This window comes from Molothrus aeneus, chromosome Z (assembly GCF_037042795.1).
Source record: "Molothrus aeneus isolate 106 chromosome Z, BPBGC_Maene_1.0, whole genome shotgun sequence".
NCBI lineage: Eukaryota > Metazoa > Chordata > Aves > Passeriformes > Icteridae > Molothrus > Molothrus aeneus.
Window position 1 is genome coordinate 68,285,813 of NC_089680.1, and position 24,018 is coordinate 68,309,830.

At 47.4% G+C, this 24,018-nt stretch overlaps 1 protein-coding gene across 7 annotated transcripts in view; it reads right to left on the bottom strand.

Annotated features, from left to right (window-relative positions):
* PAX5 (paired box 5) overlaps positions 1 to 24,018 on the bottom strand; it is a 136,272-nt gene that overhangs the window by 67,493 nt on the left and 44,761 nt on the right. For all 7 annotated transcript variants that reach the window (XM_066569143.1, XM_066569142.1, XM_066569140.1 and 4 more), the window contains one exon: positions 16,433 to 16,608. In XM_066569143.1, the coding sequence (XP_066425240.1) occupies positions 16,433 to 16,608 (176 nt within the window). The remainder of the gene's footprint in view (positions 1 to 16,432; positions 16,609 to 24,018) is intronic.

Below are 24,018 nucleotides of genomic sequence, written 5' to 3' on the forward strand. Positions count from 1 at the left end.
GCCATTGCAGTCCCCAGCGCCCAGCAGGGGCAGAAATGGCCAGTGGACTCTCTCGGAATCATTGAGGATGAAATGTCCTGCAAGACTATTGAGTCCAGCTGTTAATTTAACACTGCCAAGGCTATCACTAAACTGCGTCTTCAAGAGCCATAAACTTCCTTTGGTTCCAAAATGAAGCCTCCACTGAAAACCATGTAAGGCCAGCCCAAGAGTGGTACATGTACACAATGAGCTGAGGTGGCTTTCCAGATTTCAGTCTCACCTCACCACTAACAAGCACCTGGATGAACAGAAACAGCAACACCACCACAGTGCCAAAGCCAACCTCTGCTTCCACCAGGATTTACTAGTTTCAACCTCACATACTTATCCTCAACAACTCTAGCACCTCTCACATAACACAAAAAATTGCTGTGTCTCCTGCAGGACACAAAACCATAGGATGACTTGTCCAAGCCTCCACCCACCCTCATCAGCACTGCCCAATCCTGCACAGGCTCTTCATTTCTGTCTCCATGCCAGAGCCTCCCAGTTCAGTTTCTGCTGAGAAAAGCAGAAACTCCAGAACAGATTTTGTAGAAGCCTGCTCCCAGTTTCAGTGTTGCAACACCAGTGCCTGCAACTGCCCCAACCCCCTCCAATTTCTTCTCTCCAGTCCTCCTCTCTCCAGCCTTCCTCCTCCTCCCACAGCTACCCTCTCCTGCTTTCCCCATAGACTTACACGGGGCATTTCTCTTCTTCTCCTCCCATTTCCTTCCCTCTCCCCAGCACCCGCCCTTTCCCTGCACCTATTCTCACCCCAGCACAAACTGAATTTTCTCAGCAGCCTCCACCATCCTATGTGCAATGCTGAAAAGGAGGCACCCAATCAAAGTAAAGCATGAGACACACAACTGAAATAAGCATAGAACAACCCACCCTGGTGGAAAAGCAGTTTACTTTTTGTAAACTCAGCACAAAATTTAGGCTTTTATGCCGCTAATTGCTACAAGATATTGTCAAAAAATGCTGTTTCTCAGGACAGGAACTGGACACTTTCCCTCTCAACACTAACATTTTCAGCCAGAGGAGGATGGAAAAGGTACAATCCTCAATCATGGTGGTCCGTCTACTTCCACTGAAGCACTAAGCACGACTGTGCAGAAAAGAAAGCACAACCCTCAGCACAGTGAATTATTTCCTTATGGAGAAATATGAATCAGAAACGTGAATGCACTCTGAGAATGCATGAGGCTGGCACCAATATTGCCAGATCTTCAATCCATCCCACCGATAGCCCTTGACACTTGAGAAGTCTTGTGCAAATTTTCAAGAACACTTGGTATTTGTGTAATGCTTTTACATGAACTACCCAAATGTGTTTCACAAATGCCATCTGAGAATCCTGTCACAGCATTTTTTGTATCATATTAAGCATTGTGCACAATAAACTGGTCTCAAAGTGGAGATGACCGAAGTGGCAGGTTACCAGGGTCCAAGCCTCACAGGCAGCCAAGGCCCCTGCAGTCACTGTACCTACAAAGGCACCAAACCTTTACGCAGGGGAAAGCCAACAGAGAAAGCCACAGAGTTTGCTGTTTTGTGGCAGGTTGCAAAGTCCAAGCTCAACAAATCCACGTAAACTCATGAACTCCCATATTTCAAAGCCGAACACCAAGCCAACACACATTCTTCATTCTCCAAAAGACTTTTGCTTTTCCTGTTGGTGCCCCTTGGAGTCTCATCATCCTGTGAAGGTCAGGAGCCTTCTGCCTTCCATTTTTGGGGGGTAAACTTTCCCTACAATGCTGAATTCCCCATCAAATCCCCATCAAATTCATCAATATAGAACTGATCTTATTTTCTAAAAAAGGCAAAAACAAACGAAAAAAAAAACCACATTAAACAAAACCCCCATAGTTTTCCAAAGCTTTTCTTTCATTTCTTCACCTTCACCTGAACTAAAATAGTAAAGGACACAGTATTGCAGGCCAGTTTTCAATACAGTGTTTTTATGGAAAAGACAGAAATCTTAAAAGTCTTTTCCAATCTGTATGATTGTATGGTTCTGTGCCTGGGGAGGTAGGAAATATAGGAAAACGTAGGATATTTGGAAAAAAAGATATTACAGAAAGGTTTGTAAGTCATTGGAACAGGCTGCCCAGGGAAGCGGTGGAGTCACTATCCCTGTAAGTGCTCAAAAACATGTGGGTATGGGTGAAGACAGGGTTCAGTGATGAATATGGCAGTGCCACTGGGCTGACAGATGGATTTGATCCTAAAGGTCTTTTCCAGCCTTAACAAGTCTGTGATTCTAAAAGTGCAAATGTTATTTTCAGAAGCATTATGCGTCACTTTCTGATTACATGTCCTTGGAGGCATGGGATTAGAAAGGCAGCAGGAACTGAACAAACTGCACTGACAGCAGGCAAAGTGACTGGCTTGGATATCTTCACCAGAGTGTTTTGCCCTGAAAACAAAAAGTGCCATGATGGCTGCTGGGAATGTGGAGTGGGGGAGATGCTCCTTGCCCTTCATCTATGCTGCAGGCATGCCTCATGCAAATGGAGGCCCTGGGCCAGGGAGCGTCAGAGGAGTGATGCAGTGCTTGCTTTGGTGCAGCTTGCTTTGGGCAGGGCAATGGGCTCCTCACCTTCAGAAATATACCTATGAACACCAGAAATTGTTTGCATATCGGTATGAAAAGTTAAGCAAAACGGAGACAAGCTGACAAGTCAGGGTACCTATGAGGTGCTGGTTCCAAGAGAGCAATAGGCTCTCTGATGACACACAGAGCCAATTGCTGCTGGATGCCCCACTGTCATGACAGGCTGCAGTGATGGACCCTCTATACAGAAAAATCATCAAAGACAACACGTTTTAGTGAAACATTTCAGTTTCTATCAAAACATTTTCTATTGCAAAGACAGGTCCAGCCAGGCACATTGGTGTTGTAATAGTCACGATTCTTCTGCTAAAACTGCAGAAGACACCTGGGCACCACACATGCCGTGGAGCATCACCACAAGCAAACAGCATCAGGCAACCAGAAGGGAACCCACCACCAGTATTACCTGAGCACCTCTTCCACCCCAAAAACTACTCCAGTCCTTATGCCAGACAGGTACTTGGGGTTATATTTTCAAATATATATTTTTCAAATTTTTTTAAAATATATATTTTGTATTTTTTTAATATATATATTTTCAAAATTTCCTCTCCAGTCACAAGAACCAGAAAAGGACCACTTGAACAAAAACACAGACACAGGAGCGGTGCAGTCAGCAAAATCTCCCACTGTTACCAAACCTCACAGTTTGACAATGCCTGAAAGTCATTCATCAGGTACATAATCTGATGACAATCTCTCGTGTAACATAATTTAATTCATTACTTAATCCTGTGTTGCAATTATTTGGAGAGGCCCTAATAACCAGTGAAATACTCCAAGCCTAATAGAGCATCTGACAAGTGCAGTTCTTATGCCTGGCTCCACTCCATAGCTCCTATTCCAGGAATGCACTCGTCACCTCCAGGACCTTGCTCTCCCTCAGCCCTTTGTGAGTGACTTGTCTGGACTGACACAGACCTGAGGTCAGCCCTGAGCCTGAAGGGGATTTTGCAGGAGAAACCCTTGCCTCTCCAATGTTACCCTTATTTCATTCCATTTTCAGGGTGAGAGAATCAGAGCTGAAATCATGCCCCTACATGTTAATCGACTCTCTTAGTGCAGGAGCTCTCTCCTTTCAGGTTTTGGGTTTGGGATTTGTTTGTTTTTTTGGTTGGTTCATTTTTGTTTGTTTGTTTGGAAAAATCTGCTGCTGCAAAAAAAAAAAATCTAAGCAGCCACTATTCATATGAGCAGAGAGGAATTTTGAGTCAGTCCCTTTTGTCTGGAACTGGCTTAGCTCCACAGTTGCTTTTTGTCATCATTCAGACACTGGTGTAGGTTGCTTTGTTCAACCCCATACTGAAAAAAAGGCAACCCAAAATGATGGCATTCTTCTGAAAACCCAGCCTCTGCACTGAGCAAGTTTCTCAGACTCCTTGGCTCGGCATGCCAAACAATTCTCTGTCTCATCCTATACCCTGGGTGAACCAGTGCTGCTCTTCCTCTAACCACAGTTCTCATTGTAGCCACACCAAAGTTTTCCTTAAACACATAATAACAACTGGAATGAATACAGTGGATGAGCAGCAAGGGAGTGCTACCACCCGGGCTCACATCCTGGAGATCCCTCAAAACAGGGCCAGCTATGGAGGCAGGCCATGCAGCGAGGGGTTCATCTAGGTGGGTCTTGAAAATCACCACAGACAGAGCCTGCACAATTTTGGACCCTGCAGAGCCTCTGCTGTGTCAGTTCATGCCCTGTCTGTGGTGCTCCCACTGTGTACTCCCATGAAGAGTTTGGCTCCATCTGAGTTGTTTTAGCATATCAAGGTCTTCAAGGGAGCATACTCCCATCTTTGTCCATTGTAAGGTGATGCACAAATCTAGAAAAAGCTCACAGAATGACTGTATAACAGCAGTGATTTCCAAACTAAGACTGGAAAATGTACTTGAAACTTGTCAGAGCCTGTGGGATCCAGCCATTTACTGAGGTCTACGTAGAGAAGTCTGTTCAATTCTTCAAATGCTGGTGCAAGCCTTTCACCTTAAATATAATCTGAATGGGCCAGGCACTGGATAAATCAACAGGCAAGTGTTTTCACTCCCAGAGTTGTCCTTCCTTCTCTTATGGGGCTAACATAAACATAAGGAGGTTGGTCAATTTTGACATAACTGGCCAACTAGTGCTGTTACATGGCATTGTCTGAGATTGGTGAAGGACCTTGTTTATCTCTCTAAACTAAAAAGAAAAAAATTATTTATTGCGAAACACATAATAAACAAAGAGATGCAATTGCTCAATGCCAGTTCCCAAATTTCAAAGAAACGTGAACACTTCTACCAAGATAACAAGTGGGGAAAGTTTTTTTAGATTTCCTACCTCTCTATCACACTTAGAAGCCACAGAAAATCTTCTGGAGGAGATCACCTGCTGCCTTTGCAAGATGTTGTACTCTATGCAGTCACTAAGCTCTGGCTGCAAAACTGGTGGAAGGTGCTGAGATGAAACTGGGTGTCTGGAAAAACATCCCCTTCCAGCATTACCCAACAAGAATGGTGCTGTGGCTGCAATTTCCAAACATTTTACCAAGGTGTTGGGGGTTAGGATTTTTTCCTTTTGTTTCTTTCATGGAATTTTGTCCCAACCGTTGCTAAGAGAGAATAACGACTAGTTTTTAAAAGAGAAAAGAAATTGCCAAGGTGGGGGAGAGTGTGGCTGGCTACTTTCTTACCATGGTGGGGGGGAGATGTTCCTCTTAGGAGGGCAGAGATGTGAGATTTTGGCAGGGGGTTGGGGAGTGAGCTCAGCTCCTCTCACTCTCAACACTGGAGAGGAGAGAGGCCCTGGTCGCTGTGGGGAGAATTCACCGCTACCGCAGGGTTCCATCTCCTGCTGCCTTCTCCTACTGCGAGGGAAGCGCTGCTCGAAAGAACAGCCATTGCACTGGGACCTCATTAACACCCAACCTCACTACAGAAAAGACCCTCACCATCCACTCAGTGCCTCAGGGGAAACCCCGGGACCCTGAGGCCTCCCAGAGAGCCTCTCCCTGCCCTGTTTAGGAGTGCAGCTGCTGCAGCCCAGCCCTGCTCCGGGTTTCTCACTACAGTGTAACCCAGCACCTGACATATTTCATTTGCTACTCTGGAGGCTGCTCCTCCCTGCCGCCCCAGCAGCCGCTCCGAGGTTCCGGCTGCAGCCCCTTTCTCCAGCCAGCCAGCCCGCCATTACCCCATGAGGGAGAGGTGGCCGAGCTGGCACCACAGCGCCACCTGCAGGCGCGGGGGAATCACGGCACCCCCTACCGGCCGGGAGCCACTGGCGCCCCTGCTGGCTGTGCCCGGAACTGCACCGGAGGGCAAAGCACTGAGAGAGGCCGGGACTGGGGCTGGGACCGGGACTGGAACTGGAGCTGGGACTGGGACTGGGACTGGGACTGGGACTGGAACTGGGGCTGGGACTGGGACTGGGGCCGGGACTGGAACTGGGGCTGGGACTGGGGATGGGACTGGGACTGGGGCTGGGACTGGGGATGGGACTGGGACTGGGGCTGGGACTGGGGCTGGGACTGGGACTGAGACATGGACTGGGACTGGGGCTGGGACTGGGACATGGACTGGGACTGGAACTGGGGATGGGACTGGGACTGGGACTGGGGCTGGGACATGGACTGGGGCTGGGACCGGGACTGGGACTGGGGCTGGGGATGGGGCTGGGACTGGGGATGGGGCTGGGACATGGACTGGGACTGGGACCGGGACTGGAACTGGGACCGGGACATGGACTGGGACTGGGACTGGGACTGGGACTGGGGCTGGAGCTGGGACTGGGACTGGGGCTGGAGCTGGGACTGGGACTGGGACATGGACTGGGACTGGGACTGGGACTGGGACTGGGGCTGGAGCTGGGACTGGGACTGGGGCTGGAGCTGGGACTGGGACTGGGACTGGGACTGGGGATGGGACTGGGACTGGGGATGGGACTGGGGATGGGACTGTGCTTGGGACTGGGACTGGGACTGGGACTGGGGATGGGACTGGGACTGGGACTGGGACTGGGACTGGGGATGGGACTGGGACTGGGACTGGGGATGGGGATGGGACTGGGGATGGGACTGGGACTGGGACTGGGGATGGGACTGGGGATGGGACTGGGACTGGGACTGGGGATGGGACTGGGACTGGGGATGGGACTGGGGATGGGACTGGGACTGGGACTGGGACTGGGACTGGGACTGGGACTGGGACTGGGACTGGGACTGGGGCTGGGACTGGGACTGGGGATGGGACTGGGACTGGAACTGGGACTGGGGATGGGACTGGGACTGGGACTGGGCCTGAGGTTCTGGCTGGGACTGGATCTCTGGTTCTGGCTGGGACTGGGTGTCTTGTTCTTTTCATAATTGCTGCCAGGGTTGTTTGTTCGCTTTGTTATACACATACATAGAGCTGCTTTGCCTTGTTATACACATAAAAAGAACTGCTATTCCTTTTCTCATATATTTGCCTGAAAGCCCCTTAATTTCAAAGTTCTAACAATTTGGAGGGAAGGAGGTAATATTTTTTCTATTCTGAAGGAGGTTTCCGCCGTCCTTGCAAACACCTATCTTTCAAACCAAGACACCAGGCTCTCAGGGAAAAAGCTCTCCTCAGTAGCATCCTTGTCCCTGAGGAGCTTCCAGAGCAGGGGAGAGCTGGTCTGCCTTTGCCAGCTGCTGACCATGTCACATGTCACCCAAATTCCCTTTGCACAAGCCTGTGCACAATGTGGGGAGCCTGCCAGGGGGAGAAGACATCCCTCCAGTTAATGCAGAGCAAAGATAAAAGAGACGAGGACAAAGGAGGTGTGGGAGCACAAGCCACAGCAAGGCTGGCCTTTCCTTTAACTTATGAATTTGTATTTTTACATATAGTCATATTTGAGAGCAGTCAGGAGGAAAAAAGGGCGTGTTTATAACCAGGAATACAGTGCAATTCTCAAAGGAGCTGTCTACCTTGGTATTTTGGGATTCCTCCTCTTTGATGGGTCAAAGGGAGGAGGAGGTGACAAGGACTCCCCTGTGTAAGAAAATAACTCAGACTTGGCAACCCTGGAGACAGGGGCAGTCCCCAGACAGAGTCATGTAAGCTGGGGGATGTAGCCCAGCAACCCCATTGCCCAGACTAGGAGAGAAGCATCATTTGCATCAGCTCCAGCCATCACTGAGGCTTCCCTAAACGCCATAACAGGCACTTTGAGAGATCCAGCCTTTCAAATTCACCCTGAAATCCCTGAAACGTGCATGCTGTTACCCTTCCCCAGCTTGGGCTCATTGCGCAGCAGGGTGTGTGCAATGAAACCCCAGCTCTCTTCTCTTCCAGAGCTTCTCTTCAGCATGGGCATGGTCCCAAGGTATTGCAGACCACAGTAAGTGCTCCCTGTCACCTTCTGGAAAAGTCTGCAGGAGAAATCCTGACCCCAGGATTCCCATTACTTCTAGACAAAGTGAGAAAGTTGGTCACCACCTGCTCCTACCAGGAGTGTCCTCTGGGGAGGGGCATTGGGCACTGAGTGCAGGGGGGAGAAGGGTACCCCTGTCTCTGTGCCAGACAGGAGAGTGGGCAACCCCTGGATTGTCCACCTGCCTTTCTTTCCACCTCTCTTGCTTACTCCAAGACCAGCCCTTTCAATTCCAGACCCCTTCAGACATCCTCAGCTGCCCCTGAAAGCGGCAGGGCTGCTTTTCACAAGGATCATGTTGATGCAGGAAGACATTTGCTGGATACATGGCTCCTGTCATGCTCCTTCCCCAGAAAACTCTGTGCCTCCACAGCCCTACTGTCACACAGAATACACACAGGTGTCATACAACAAAATCTGCTGTGACTGTCACCACCCAACACAGCCTGACAGAACAAGGTGGCACACATAGAGAAATCTTTGCGGTCTTCAGAAGCTCATGCACAAAGAAATGCTCACAAGGAAGGGCAAAGGAGTGGGTATGCAAAGAGGAGGTACTGGCCAAAGGAGCTGTGCTTTCTGCTGCTATTTTAGAAGAAAAGTCTTTTCACTCACTCACTCACTCACCAAAAAAAAAAAAAAAAAAAAAAAAAAGTTGATTTTAGCAGTAAGAAACACTATGGCAGGCTTCTTTCTCCTTTTTCAGTGTAAACCAGAGCAGAGCCAAAGAAGGTGGTGCATCCCTCTGCATCCCCAGCAGTGCAATGAAGGGACACAGGGCTCAGAGAAGACACTCTGTCCTGAGGAGCCTTCAGCCTCTACAGCAGCACAGGTGTTGCATGAAAGCATCTGAGACAGACGGTGGAGCTCTATCAGACACTTTTGCAGAATAACTTGATGATGCTGAGCTGGAGACAGCAGCTGACAGCATAGTCTTCAGGCTCAAAGTGCTTTGTGCATGGAGCAGCTCTAGGAAAAAGCCTCCGGCAAGGAGATGGGGGTAAGTGCCACTGTCATCTTCTTGAGGTTGCTGCAGTGTCACAGTGAGGCACTCCATTTTACAGCTCAGTACTGGCCCTCTCATCTTTTACCCGTTCAGTTTTTACTCTAATGGAAAGGTTCTGCTGGACGAGAAGAACTGTTGCCAGCCTGAGGTTTCCTTCAGAGTAATCTTTAAAGGGCAGGCAGAGCGGGCTGCAGTAGGCGGGGGTACGCTCCCACAGCACGCTCATGCATTGCCCCGCGGGAGCAGCTCCAAACCCGCAGCAGCCAAAGCCCTGGCCGGGCTGACCACGGGCACGAGCAGCACAGGCAGCGCTCGGGGAATCAACAGCTGCAGCAAGGGGCCATTGCCAGGCCCTGCCGAGCAGCAGGAGCGCCGCTCTCTCCCCGCAGCCCCGCAGAGGGCAGGGGTCACGGTGCCTGTGCTCCCAGCTGCTGTCCCTCGCCGTCCTGCCCGCCTGCGCCCCACGCCCTTTCCATTCGGGAGAGGTATTGATCTGCTGGCAGCAATGGGCTGGATAATTAGCCAGGAATTAGGGTTTCTATTACAGCCAGGAGGCTGCCCCAGCTGATTTATCACCTGAATAATTTACTGTGATTGAAAGGAAATTAAAATGAACTCCATTTGACAACTGCGCTTTTATGGGCTTTAGTGAAGACTCAAAAGCCAAATTAATAGCCTGGTGTTGTTTGATAGTCTACTGAGAGTAAATATGGGAAGGTTTTTTGCCTCCTGATGTGCTCTCCTAGGCTTTATTTTAGAGCTGGGATTTTCTTCCCTTCCCACCAGTAAGGCTGCAGCCTGGAACAGGGGAGATTTCAGCTGTAAAAGCCACAGAACTGCCCTTGCTCCTCTCCCACCCCTCCTCTCATTCTGTCTTCTGTGGCTACAGAGGATCACAGGGTCAGCAGATTGGGGATGAGCAGGCAGCCCCTAGCCCAGCCTGGCAGCACCAGCAGCCAGGGCTGCCACCAGGGTGGCCTGAGGGAAAGGAAGGCACAGGGGCAATACAGCCACCCACAAAATCATCCTGCACCCCTCAGCCCCCCGTCCCCACCCACCAAATCATCCTGCACCCCTCAGCCCCCCGTCCCCACCCACCAAATCATCCTGCACCCCTCAGCCCCCCGTCCCCACCCACCAAATCATCCTGCACCCCTCAGCCCCCCGTCCCCACCCACCAAATCATCCTGCACCCCTCAGCCCCCCGTCCCCACCCACCAAATCATCCTGCACCCCTCAGCCCCCTGTCCCCACCCACAAAATGCATCCCTCAGCCCTCCGTCCCCACCTCAGCCCCCCGCCACTCTGGCAGAGCTGGGGTGCATCCCACCATGGTCCAGGTGCTGACCCTGCAGCACCATGTCCTCCTACCCTCTGCTGCCTGCCCTCCTGCAGAGTGGGCAGAGCACTGCTAGCTTCTGCTTCACCCTTCTTTGTCTTCATTCTTTCTCAGTTTTATATTTGTATACATTTATTGAGCCACATATTATTGTTTCCTTTTCCTTTTTAACTTGTTTTTCATGTAGCATACCATGTAATGCAGCCATGGTTAAGAGCTTGCCTTGGGATGCTCAAATCATTCTGGCAAGTGGCAGATTGAGAAAATATTTGGTTCCTCAAACTATCCATGAATGATTTTCATAATTTTCACTGTTTCTGGACAACATGAAGTTTTGGGAAGACACAAACAAGTATTAGCTCTGCATTTCTCAGTAAAAGTGTCAGAGTATTTTCAGATGCTCAACAGCCTCTATCTACCCAAAGGTTTCCCAAGAAAAAGCATATTTCTCATGCTCTGGGGACCAGGACCAAGCATGCAGTCCTGCAGCTCACAGAACCATTGCATGGGTTGCACTGGGAGCAAGATCATCTTATTTCAATACCCCTGGCACAGGCAGGGACACCTTTTAGTAGATTAATTCCTTCCTTCTGCTTGTCCAGTAGCTGCACTTTGGCAGTGAGTCCTCTTAAAACAAAAATGCATTCTATTTTCTGGCTTCACTAGATTTTTCCATTATTCCCAAAGATCAAACTCCAGTACTGTAAGGGGGATTGTATATCTCACTCCTCTCAGAAGTTGCATTCCAGCTGCTCCTAGCAAAAAAAAACCCCAAGATTCCTCTTTCAAAGCTGCAGTGTACTTAGGCAGAAAGCAAAACTTGAAGATTTTCCAAAGAAGTTTATGCCTCTCTCTTGGTCAATTCAGAGAACTTCTTTGGTGCAGCTCTCTCTGCATCAGGTTTCAACTCCATGCAATTCTTCCACTTTTTCCAAATCATAAGTAATTTTGGGGGGATTCCTTGGCTATCTAAATTCTATTAGTTACCCAAATTCTATCTGCCTATCTCCAGATCCACATCTATCTGCACTCTGTGTCATGAATACCCGTGTTACTATATGTTTGCCAGGTTACTGGTTTCTGTATGAGCACAGAACATGTGAAAATACAGAAAATTTTATCCAGAAATCAATCTGAGAACAGATATTCTGTTTCGTTCTAGCTTAAAGCAGTGGGAAAGCACCAGCACAGGCCTAGGAATTATTTGCTAATAGCAGCAGGCAGTTATCTTCTTAGCTGGTGACCTACATAGTGTTGAATCTGGTCACATCATGTTATGCCTCATTATGGCCCTGATCTAAACTTTATTGAAGTCAATAGAAATATTCCTCTTGGCTTCAATGAGTATTCGATTGGACCCATGTGTGAAACTGAAAGTACAAAAGAATCCATTTCTGTTGTGGACAGAAATCCAGCATGGATAATTCCTTTCTTTATTCTGAGAAAATTAATGCACTGTCTCTCCCATTGAGCCAATCCAGCTGTTTATCCTTCACCCTGCATTTTTCACCCGTAGATGCATTAATCCCACTCTCACAGCCTTCACAAGCACACTGGTCCACTAGCCCTGGACCTGCCCCCTGCCTGCTTCCATGGGGCTTTCCTGCACTTGTCCAGCCTCACAGACCTGCGGTCCTCAGGTCTCCTTGGCTTCCCTGGGTCTCCAAGAACATCTCCTGTCTTTGTCAGTGCTTTGACTGCAGAATTGCTTGAGTCAACAGTTCACAAAACAGATGGCACAGCCTTCGCCAGTCTGGGACAATTTCCCAAAGGTGCTGTGGAGAGCTCCTCCATCCTTCTGGCTGGAACCAGACGAAGCCATTGGAGGATAATCACCCGCACAGTCACACAGAGGGGTTTGCCGAGTACAGCCAGTGCTTCCAGCTCCTCCAGGTCCTAATGGACAATAGGCACTGGAAGATTTTGCCACTCAGTGTTGCAACTCTCTGCACAGGACGAGTGCCAGTTCCAGACAAAGTCTGAACTGTCACTGCAGTGACCATGAATAATGGTGGCTGCCTGCAGTAGAGGCCAGGCTGAAGTGTGTTGGTCTGACACAGGTACAGGTGCAGAGCACAATCCCAGTCCAGGCAGACAGGTAAAAGCCACTCCTTGTGCCAGTTTGGTTCGTTCCAAGGGAATCTGGGGCGTTGGCGACACCAGCAGCCCTCCCTGTGGGCGCTGCAGAGCAAACACACCGGGGAGCAGCAGGGCCCATGCACACACACTCAGAGCACAGAGGGAGTGGAAGCTGCTGTGGAGGCTCTCCTTTCCCAAGGTCTAAGAATTACAAGCTCTGGCATTACATGGTTGCAGGCACTGTCCCTGCAGATGGATGAGACGCACAGCGCTGGCACACAGCAGCCACGTACGGAATGGCAGTGCAACACTATGTGCATTTCCATAGCCAGAAATAAGTGAAATCAGTTTTTTGTGAACATTTGCAGCCTATGCAATGTAACAATGGGCTGTTTGCAGAAAATGAGCACAAAAGGACATAAACATGAGAGAAAGGCCTTCATTCTTATCAATTCCCTTAACAGAAGAATTCATTTTTATAGCAGGGCTCTGTCAGGGGGAGGTGGGCCAGAGTGCTTCTCAGTACTGACTTTATGTCATGGTTCCTCCCCACAACACATAGACATGAAAGGACTTGATGCTGTTTGCACAGACATCCCTCAGCCCCTGGCTCCCCCTGCCATGAAAACTGGATGTTTTTCATGTCCCTCGCAGGCAGGGAACACATCTGTGCTGCAGAGCACACAAGTACCTGTGCCCAGCTGCAGCACTGGGTGTTAGGCTGCAAAACAAGGCAAGGAACAGCTGATGCCTTACTTCTGCCCCTTGATGCACAACTTCTGACAGTCTTTAATGGTAGGAGCACACGGTGGGATCCCTGCCTCACCCAGCACATACAACCATCACTGTCTCTCTCAAAGGACTGTCTGATGCTTTATTTCCCTGTCACTGTCCAGTGGTTGCCTTCTCTCTCAAGACAGTATGAGCCCTTCCCCAAATACAACTATCCATTCCTCATCAGTCTCTCCCTAGATACCACAGTCTACAGCAGATGTGAAAGGTAATATGATTATTGTCAACAGTACAGCATAGATTCACAGATTCACAGAATATTCTGAGTTGGAAGGGACCCACAAGGATAATTGATTCCAACTCTTAAGGAATTGAGCCCACAGTGTTGGTGTTACTAGCATCATAGTCTAAACATGTCATAAGATGATAAATAACTCAAAAGCCCCCATTTCATGCAGGTTAACTGAGGGAAACACCAAGATGGGAAATTCAAGGAAGTGGATTGGAAGAACTCAAAGCAGAGGGTTACACACTGCTGCTGAGCAATTACTCCCACACAGCCCATCAGCCCCTCTACCTACATCAAGGGCAATGGACCCAAAAAGGTAAGGACAAATTTTGTGCAGAAAATGCACCAGGAGGACTTTGGGCAGCACCTGGGAACCAAGCCTGATGAGGCTGCAAATACTGTGCTGTGCAGGAGGGACTTCTCTCCCCCTCACCATTGCCAAGGGCCTGCCACCAGCACACAAGTGAGGAGGAAGACTTAGAGAGGAGCCACAAAACAGGAAGGAAAAGGGATCTACAGGCTCTATAGAGTAACAATTATTTCAATAAAATACCTGGGGTTCTCCCCAAGTTAATAGTACTGGTGCATCAGCAAGTTTTGTGCCAAAGCAAAATTAGTGGTGTTCAGCTGGCTGCTGCTGGATCAAATTTCTAATAAAATGATAAATTGGGTCAGCAGCTCATACCAACAGCTCATACCAGTCTTCTTCCCACATCCTGTCTCCACGGGAAGGAGTATCTTTTCCGTACTTTCCTCTACAGAAAGAGCCTAAAGCTCCATACATCCACCACTGACTTAGCTCCTAAAACACCACTTTGGGGTCCAGCAGCACTTTGGACAGACGAATGTCACCAGCAGATCTTGCTTTACTACAGCAATCTAATCCAGGGACAATTCCACTTTTCCAAGGCATGTCATTAATATCCTCAGTATTTGATTTCTCATTGATTTCTTTGGCCTTACTAATTGATGCAGACAGCTTCTCCACTTTGGCTGAGCATCATGACAGCTTTGCTTGACTCACCAAGGAGGTGAGACAAGACTGTTTCTGCAAGGACTGGGGCTCACACAGCATCTCTGTGAACCACAGCAAGTCATACAGATCACGTCTGGTCATGTTGAATGTTACCCTTCACATACCATCAAAAAGCAGAAGCTGACCCCAAATAACCACAAGCCCTTAACCATGGTCCAGCCTTCCAAAAGCAAAGACCATATTCCAAGAAATATGAAAACAAACAAATAAAAATTTCTTTCGTAATTGCATGTAAAAATGCCAGGCAACATGGTTCTGCAAAGTACATTTTGGATCTCATAATGTCGGATTTCTCAGCATCTTACTTGACTTCTCAGAGAATACAAGGAGTATCCTGTTCATCATATTAATATCAGCATATCTCCTATTTTAATATTCTGGCTGCTTAGAGCCATTCAAGTCCCAACTCCTTATGTGGCCCTGGGAGATCGTTTCTCCATCAAGAGCAAATACAAATATCCCATATTTGATAATTGGGATAACACTTCAGCAATATCCTTATCCAAATCTCCCATTCTTCCTATAAAACCAGTAAAAGTTTATCTCTGAATAAATGTTCACTCACTGCTGGACTGTCTCCCATGAGCTGCAGCTGGCCATGACTAAGAGGCTCCAGACCAGAAAAACAAACCAAAAGCCCCCTTCCATCACTGCTCCCTTTGCAGTGACTGCTTTGGCCTATAAATTTTTTGCAGGAACAGATCTAACAAGACAGAGCTGCGAGGTGGCCAGTGCTGAAAAGGCTTGCCATAGCCTTGGGCACGGAGCCTGCCCCTCCAGCATCCCCCGGGTTTGGATGGGATAACCACCATCTAGTGGCACGGGAAGGCCACTTCACCTTCCCGAGACAGGGACGGCCTGGCTTCCCGTCTCTTTCCAGCTCCAGGTCTGCAGAGTTTCGCAGCACACACAAATCAAGGAAAACACAAAAACAGCAGAAGATGGTGAAAAGCAAATGTCTCTCTGAATTAAATAAAAAATGACAGATGAGCTTAAAGGCATGAGGAATTCCTACTCTACCATAGCATTTTCAGCATAAGTAAATAATTTGTTTTAAAAGTATGCACATTCCTTAACTGAAGCCTCAATGGTAGTAGGCAGCCATGAGAGCATCTCCAATGGCCCTCAAATGTATAGATTCTTCCAAGGGGAATCAGTGTTAGAAAAGTCCATCCACCTTGCTAAAAAGCATGTCTGATATTAGGAACACTGAAGATTAATGGCTGAATACATCATTAAGTAGCAAGCTAGACCAATATCAGTGCTGACAGCAATATATTAATTTCTACCTCCTTCTCAGCAGCTAAATTAAATACTGCCACCTAAGAAGAAGAACACAGAGAGACATAGCTAATCATTTTTTCATGTGCTTCTATACTATGCCTGCAAAAATTGAATTTTTCCAAAATATTAGTGCCAAGTCCTCCTCAAACACACTGTAGATCCATAGGTGCGATTAATTTATCTTCACATACTAATCGGATGTTGCAGCAAATGGCCAGTTACATGTCTAATAAGCCATTTCTGGATACAAAAATCTGATTTGTGTCCACAATCACGCTCACTGTGAACCAAAATTAGGCAGAGTTTTGCAAGTCTTCTCCTTGTTACCTGCACTGCCTGCTTTTGATCTAACAAAAAACATCAGAAGCTGTGGTGCTCTTTAAAGATTCTTTTGATGCCACTGGTCCAGATCAGGTGTCATTTCATAGCCAAACACTTGCTGATGTTTGCACAATGAGCATTTACCTTAATTTTCTAATAGGTTTTAATAGCTAACATGGACTTGGCTGAAATGAGCTTGACAAGATGTGTCTCCATATTTGTCAACTGAAACTGAAAAGCCTTTGGTCATGTACACCAAACAGATCTCTGCCAGTGGAAAGCATATCAGGAAAACATGAAATATTTGCACTAGTACCTGCTCTGGCTTGATGGGCTCAGTTGTTGTGAAAATGTCAGAATAATGTTGTCTCTCAAAGACACGATCCAACACTTCTAGCTGCTGCTGGGTGAAAAGGTCTCCTCGCATCTGCTTCCGAAGAAAATCTCTGCTCGGTAGAGAATGGCCATTTGGTACTGGAGATTCCTGAATACCTTTCAAAGAGGAGAGAGAAGAGGAAAAATGAGTAGCCTCATGATGTGACCTACAGCCTACAGGAGAGTGTCTTATTCTATCCCTTGAACAGATGTAGGTACCAGTATGGTGAAGTCATGAAGACTTTTTGAGAGGTTACAGTTTGCTGGAAAACACACGGTACAGTCTTGCATTACAGGCAACCCTCAACTCATCAACAGCTTCACACATTATTTAAAGGCAGCATACTGGATAGCAATCACGTTTTTGCCTGCTTGACGTTTACTGTACCACCTGGGAAGCTGTCTGGTTCACGGTCTCTATGTAAGAGAACACAGAGGATAAGGAGATGGCCTGATGATGACAGTCACAGTCAGCCTGGGTCAGCTCCAGCAGAATGGTTTGTGCAGTCACCACCCACACACTGTGTCCCCCTCCTGTGCTACCTGCAAGTCCTGCTCAACTCCATCCACCTGAGCTCTGAGCTCTGGCACAGGCTCTCTGAGAAGCTCTGTCAGCAGCACCAGCCCAGCCTGTGCTGTACTAAGGTGGGGAATCCCTGGGCTGAGTTACCACTGCAACATCCTCAGCCAGTCCAAGATGCACTCCTGACCCTCCAATTCTCTTTGTATTTCTCCAGCTTACTGGCAGGACTCAAACCTGGGCTCCAAAGCACATTTTCCTCCTTCTCCCCTTTGGCAGAGGTTTTTAGCAGGAGTCGTAAGTGACTGACCATGGCTGAAAAGCCATGAGACAAGTTTAAAAAATGTTTGATTGGCAGTCTGAAAAGGATCTTACATGGACTTGTTTCAATTTGCTTTTTGCAGATTCACAGTGTTTTCCTACTTTTCTTTCACCTGTCAGGGCTGGAAATATGTATTTTATGCACAGAAAACTGAGATCTGCAGTATTCCCAGGACTCCAGGAGGTGGAACTCCAAGAACAACAGTAAATATCAGATTTCTGCTCCAGATGGCAACATTGAACTAGACAGAGGGAGGAAATGTTTTAAAAATAGCATCTAGCTGCCAGAGTAGTTCTGAGGAGCAGAATTTAAATGCATCCTTAACAGCAAGATTTCCATGAATGCTGCAGCTGCTTACAGTCCAAGAAGTCTGCAGAGGAAATAACATCACCTAGACCTCCTCTGGCAGATTCTGCATCAAGTTTTTTGATTGTAAGTATAGAGGAGATATGATAGAGGTGATCTGCACAAAAACAGCCCATTGCTGTAGGCATCAGTTGTGACCACAAGCACGTGCTGGCCGTCAGTAATACAAGGGATGCTTGGTGGACAAGATTTTTTACAAAGGACTATTGATTTAAGATCATCCTTCAGCAGAGATGGATTTTGCAGAAAATGCTGTCTATCCAGAAAACGAGCCTTCTTTAAGGCAGAGTCCTCAGACTGGGGAACCAACACAAGGAAATACCTTTCAACCTCAGTTGCTAATGCTGAATTTAAGCCAAACTCTCCTTATACTGAACAGACATTTGATGTTAGCAGTTAATGCTGGAAACTCCCTTCTCAATTTGAGCTCAGCAATTTCAAAGACGACAACATTATATATACCCTTCCTAGAGAAAGTAATGCAACTTTATCAAGAGTAGATTATGGCTTTTGTGAAGTGGAAGGATCAGTTTATTCCACACAGGAAGGGAAACAAAAACCTGAAGCTGTGGTCTGAGTAGGATGTCCAAGTGTGAAAAGGTACCGAGGGATAGAAGAAAGCAGTGTACTTTTCTTTTTTCTTCTTTTTTTTTCTTTTTTTATTTTTTTACTATTCTAAATCAAATAATATCTAATAGACCCTGTACTGAGTTTAGTCAACCATGGCTTATGGAATTAAAAATCTGTTTGGTAGGTGTATGGTATCACAGGGCCAGGGAGACCCTGTCTCTCGAGCATAGAAATACTTGATGCTTGCTTTAAATTTCAGGTTAAACTGCTAATCACAATTTGGCATCAAAGTTAAAGCTTTATGCAGATTTGGGATAAAGGGGATGGCAAAAGGGAGTGAAATGATACAAGACAGTCATGACCTGAAAACTGTTCTTGGAGATGCCAGTACAGTCTGTGCACTGTTTGCGCATCCAGAGACTGGAAGCACAATGAGATCCCCTCGTGTTTGAAAATGGAGCAGTAGCCCCACCTTTCACCAGCAGCACTTTTATTATGCAGATTTTTGGGAGTGAGCACCTTGGAGAAGAGGAGGCCGATGAAAGGAAATCCTGGGCAGCAGGCTCAGCCAGAGAGAGGCACAGGGACAGTGCTGGGAAGGGTCTCCCACCCCAGAGTGTGAATCCAGGCACCACCGTGTGCCTGTGCCATCGCATCCATGCATCGGCCCCAGCATCCGTCCCCTTCGTCCAAGGGGCACTGGGGCAGGGATGACCCTCAGGCACTGCCACCAAAGCACAAGGAAGAGGAGGGCATTTCTCTCTGCAAAGAAAGGATGAAGTCACGTGGAGATGGCAGAGGGGCCCTGGAGGGGTTTGGTCTCAAAGTGAGCACTTGGTGTGTTGCTGGAAGCACAACATCTGCTGCAGCCAGAATGGGCTGCCACCTCACGCCCCTTGTACATCCCTGTTAGCCAACATCTCCGCACGCTGTCCCGAGGACATGAGATGGGATCAGTGCAGTCAGGCTGCCCTGGAATGAGGAATAATGCATGCAGCATTTGTGCCAGGGAGGGGAGGGCAGGGGCTGGGCAGGGCTGGGACCACTGAGGTGGCTGACGCTGCACAAAAGGAGCCACCCAAGCCTCCCTCACTGTGGCTATCACCTGCTCTTTGCACCCCATGAGCAAAGGAATGGCTTGTGCTTTTGCACTGTGGGAATTTGCACCAAATTCAGACTAATTTCCACTAAGTTCTGGATTCCAGTGTAGAACTAAAGGACTTCCTGTACATGGCATAAGACACACAGGAGTTCGTGAAGGTCTTCAGGATGGGTTTGGCTGGTTGACATTATATAAATAATACCATTAACATTATACATTGTTTAACTAGAATATCTTTGATAATTAAAATACTGTTGGAAGGCTTGAAACAATTTTAATTACAAGTAGGTTCCAGGGAGCGATAAAAACATTTTTCATATAATCAGTGCATCCACATAGGGTTGCATTCACGTATTTTATTGACAATAGCACTACATGTATACCTACCCATTCTGCAAAACAGTTAGTTCCCAATTCAATGGCATTTTTCCAGAAATTCGAGTGAAGAGCACAGATATAGCACTCTCCTTAGTACAAAAGATTACATTCCTCCCAAACAAACATTTCACCCTTTATCTCTGTAAGGCTGTGCATATGGGATAAGATGATGCCATTAGCCCACAATTTCCTGAACTACTTGTGCTGAAATGCATCGAGATGTAATGCACTGAGAGCTGCCACAGGGAGAGCCTGCACGTGCTGCTCCTCCAGCGCCAGGGCTCCAGCGCAGGCCATGCCTGCTCAAACGGCCTCCCCACCCTCTGATCCGAGCGCCTCCCAGGCATCCCACCCAGCTCAGAGCACTGACTCAGTTTCCCACAGGTGCACACAGCTCGGAGAGCAATCCCCCCGCAACCTGCAGCTGGAAGCCTTGTCATGCTGGGGACAGGTCTGCACAACGTCCTCCCTGCTTCCAGACTCACTGACAGGCATTTTCTTGGCAAGGAAAATGCAATCCTTTCCCATTCTGAAGTGCATGGACACCTTCTGTTCGCACCTTGCCCAGAAAAACTGACCTGTGGTTTCACAACTAAAGGCAGACATGCTGCTAAAGAAACTGGCCTGACTGGGACATAATCTAGGTATTAAACACAAGCAAAGATTTTCTGTGGTGAGCCAAAGTCTGAACAACCCACCAGAAGTCTGGGAAGAGTTAGTCACAGAAGACATCTGCCTCTGAGAAGAGATACCATCCACAGTCCTGCTGACAAAAGACTGCCCAGGTGATGTGAAAATCCTCCTGAAAATATGGAATCACTGCATGGTTTGGGTTGGAAAGGACATTACATGCCATCAAGTTCCAGTCAGCTGCCATGGGCAGGGACACCTTCCACAATCCAGGTTGCCTAAAGTCCTGTCTGACCTGTCCTTGGACACTGCAACTAATACATCTTTGTTAATTAAGAGCAAGTTATTTTCCGATGACCTAAGCAAATAGCAAGATCAGTTTAAAGGATTTGATAAATTGAGATCTCATTTCTCTAATTCATTTCTATGGTTAGATACTCATCCATGACATGCTTTCTGAAACAGCAGGAGAATATTTGAAATTGCTAAATACAAGGAAACCAGAATTTTAGCAACCCTCACCAGATAATTCACCTGATTTAAAATACTGTTTCTAAGACTACGGACCAAGATAAGAACAAAAGATGCTATCTTCACAAAATACTAAAGAATAATTAAAAGCCTTAAAGCTTAGTATGAAAACAAGGCAAAATATAGAAAGACAAGGCAAAAAGCACTGAAATATAAAAATGGTTCAGCTTCACTTTTTTTTATACTGATAAGGACATCAGCACAATTTCAGATAGTGATAGGACAAGGGGGAATGGTTTTAAACTGAAAAAAGAGAGATTTATAGTAGATGTTAGGAAGAAATTCTTCTTTGTGAGGCAGGCCCTGGCACAGGGTGCCCAGAGCAGCTGGGGCTGCCCCTGCACCCCTGGCACTGCCCAAGGCCAGGCTGGGCACTGGGACACTGGGAGGTGTCCCTGCCATGGCAGGGTATGGAACAAGGTGGTCTTAAAGGTCCACTTCAACACAAAGTGCTTTATGATTCCATGAACCTGTTTAAATACTGTATTATAGTTCGGGACAGACCTTGCCCTGGTGCAGCTCCACTTGAGAGTGTCAGCAAGGTGACAACAGCGGAGAAACAGATGCCAACCACAAATCCAGCTGGACTAATATTTCCAATGCTATTAATAATAAAGGTGTGCCATGAGGTGTGCACCTCTGTGGTATATTCATCTGATGCAGTGCTCTTCTGAAGATAAAAGGAATCTACCGGTTTCAGATTTTCAGGTTGTTTGTTTTCTTTTTTTGAAAAATACGCTTATACAGGGTAAATCAAGGAAATACATAGCTAGTGCCATGAACAGCCTACATTCATAAAGGACATGATTTCTGCCTCTAATTTGTACTGTCCAACTTCATTACCTGTTATCATACCTAATTACTCCACCTTATAGGGAAATGCAGGCTAATTAGGGAGGATGTTATTCACCACATTTAAAACATTATGAAGCAAATGAAATATTACCAGGAGGCAAAAAGGTGATTTGTTTTCTTGTAGCATGCCTGTAAATTAGTCCAGAGAAGATAAAGACTCTGTTTAATTACCACATGGAAGATTTTGTTTAAAACATAAGCTGAATTTTCGCACCACCTTCTCAGGATTGTATACATTTGGCAGACAGCTGCCCCAGAATGCTCTTCCCAGCAAAGCATTAGTTTCAGGACCATATATGTGAAGAGATATCTTTGTATTTACACTATTCAAATTTTCTAAGCCCTGTTATTTCTTTTTTCTGAAGGACAATATCACTAAAAAGGGTCTATATATTTTGAAGTGTATATAGCTGATCACTGTGCAAATATTTTCAAGAGAAATCACTGTATTTCACAAAGGTAGGTATGAGTTTTATCGTAGATCAAAGTGAGAAAGAAGGGGAAAAAATGATAAATCATCAGAGATCCAAAAATACTTTTCATTTGGAGGAGATATCAGGCCATTTCGGTGGCACTGATAGAGTCTCTGCTCTGTCTCCATTACCACTGAAGGCAGCCGGAGTCAGGAGCTGACTACGCTAGATTATATTCCCTATAAGATGGTCACCAATATATATATATCTGATCTTCAACCTCTATTGATTGACCAATTTCACAAGCAAAGACTGGTGAAATGAAGCTGAAATGAACATCATGCTTTAACTCATTGAACCCATCAGGCCTGAGTTAATCTCACTGCCCACTGTCTCTGATAGAATTCAATTGATCAATCATGTTTCGGTGATAGTACCATTTCAGTGGCTTATTGCTTCTTCATTTCAAGCCTTGACCTGCTAGATATACTTGGACCAGCTCAGCTCCTTCTGGAGACACAGAGACCCACATCTGCCAGCAGCAGTGCATTGTCCTGCCTCCAAGCACAGGGAAACTCAGGGGAGCACTGGTGAACACTCTCACATTCTGTTTTTACAGGTATTCTACCAGCTTTGCAGTCAGGATGTGTGAGGGCATGAGGAATCTGAATGGCCCAAACCCACCGCCCTCTTGTCAGTGCTTGGACAAGCAAGGGCAGTGCCAGTTTGGTGGCCACCTGGCTCCAGTCCTTGAGTACAGCAAAAGTGGTGCATACTACCAGTACACAGGCAGACTGCCCAGAACAACCCCAGCTGAGCACTGCCAGCACACCTGCACGCCCCAGAAGCACAGGGCTGGTCAGCGTTCCCCATGCCTGTGGTTGGCACTGGATGCTAAGGGGTCTTCAGGGATGTTTCATCTGCCATGTAAATGCACAGCCAGCCTGAGTGCATCCCATTTCTCACTAGCTTGGCCTCCCTCCTGCCCTTTGCTCCTGCAGAGTCCCCTGCACTGCTGCAGACAGGGGCCATTTGGATTCTGCTGCACCTTGCTCCCAGCTGCCCTTACTCCAGCCAGCAGGAGCTGCAGGGCCCCGGCTCTTCCCAGGCTGCCTTCACCCCATGCCCAGCCCTGCAGACCAGGCTGCACCTCTGCAGCCCCCTGAGAGAGCCCTCACCACACCACATCCTTCCAGCAGCACCCAGAGCAAGCCCAGCCAGCGCCTGTGCATCCAGCGCCAGGTTTGCACTGGCTCTGGGGAATGGAAGGAGCGAGACAAAAGGGGCTGTGCCGTGTCATTGGCCTGTCAGTGCTGCTCTCCCTAAAATGCTCAGCAGCACAGCAATTAGCACTTGTATCGCCAGACACTTGTGGTCCTTGACTGATGAGTGATGCAGCTCTTCTCCACCAAGAGAACATTTGTGTCTTTTCTGTAAGGCAGCTGAAGGTCCTCCCTGGGGTACAAGGTGCAGTCAGGCTGTATGCCCACCAGACACACGAGCTGGAGCTGTGCCAGCGCACCCTCGAGCTGCCACCCCACAGCACTGCTGCACATCTGCACAGCAAAGCTGGTCATGAGACTCACCAACAAAGTGGGTTCATTTATTGAACAGATTTCCCATGAGATTACAGCTGTCCTCCTCCTACAGTTATTTTAATCCCACTGTAGCCATATATGGAAAAGCTTTTACATATCTCCAAGGAAAACCTGCAATCTCCACCATCCCAATTGCACAAAGATATGGTGGGGCCTCACACCTCAGCAGCCCTGATGCTTGTGAATCTGACAGCGTATACATCTGAGCAAACATTTGTGCAAATAGTGCCACTGAGTGGAGC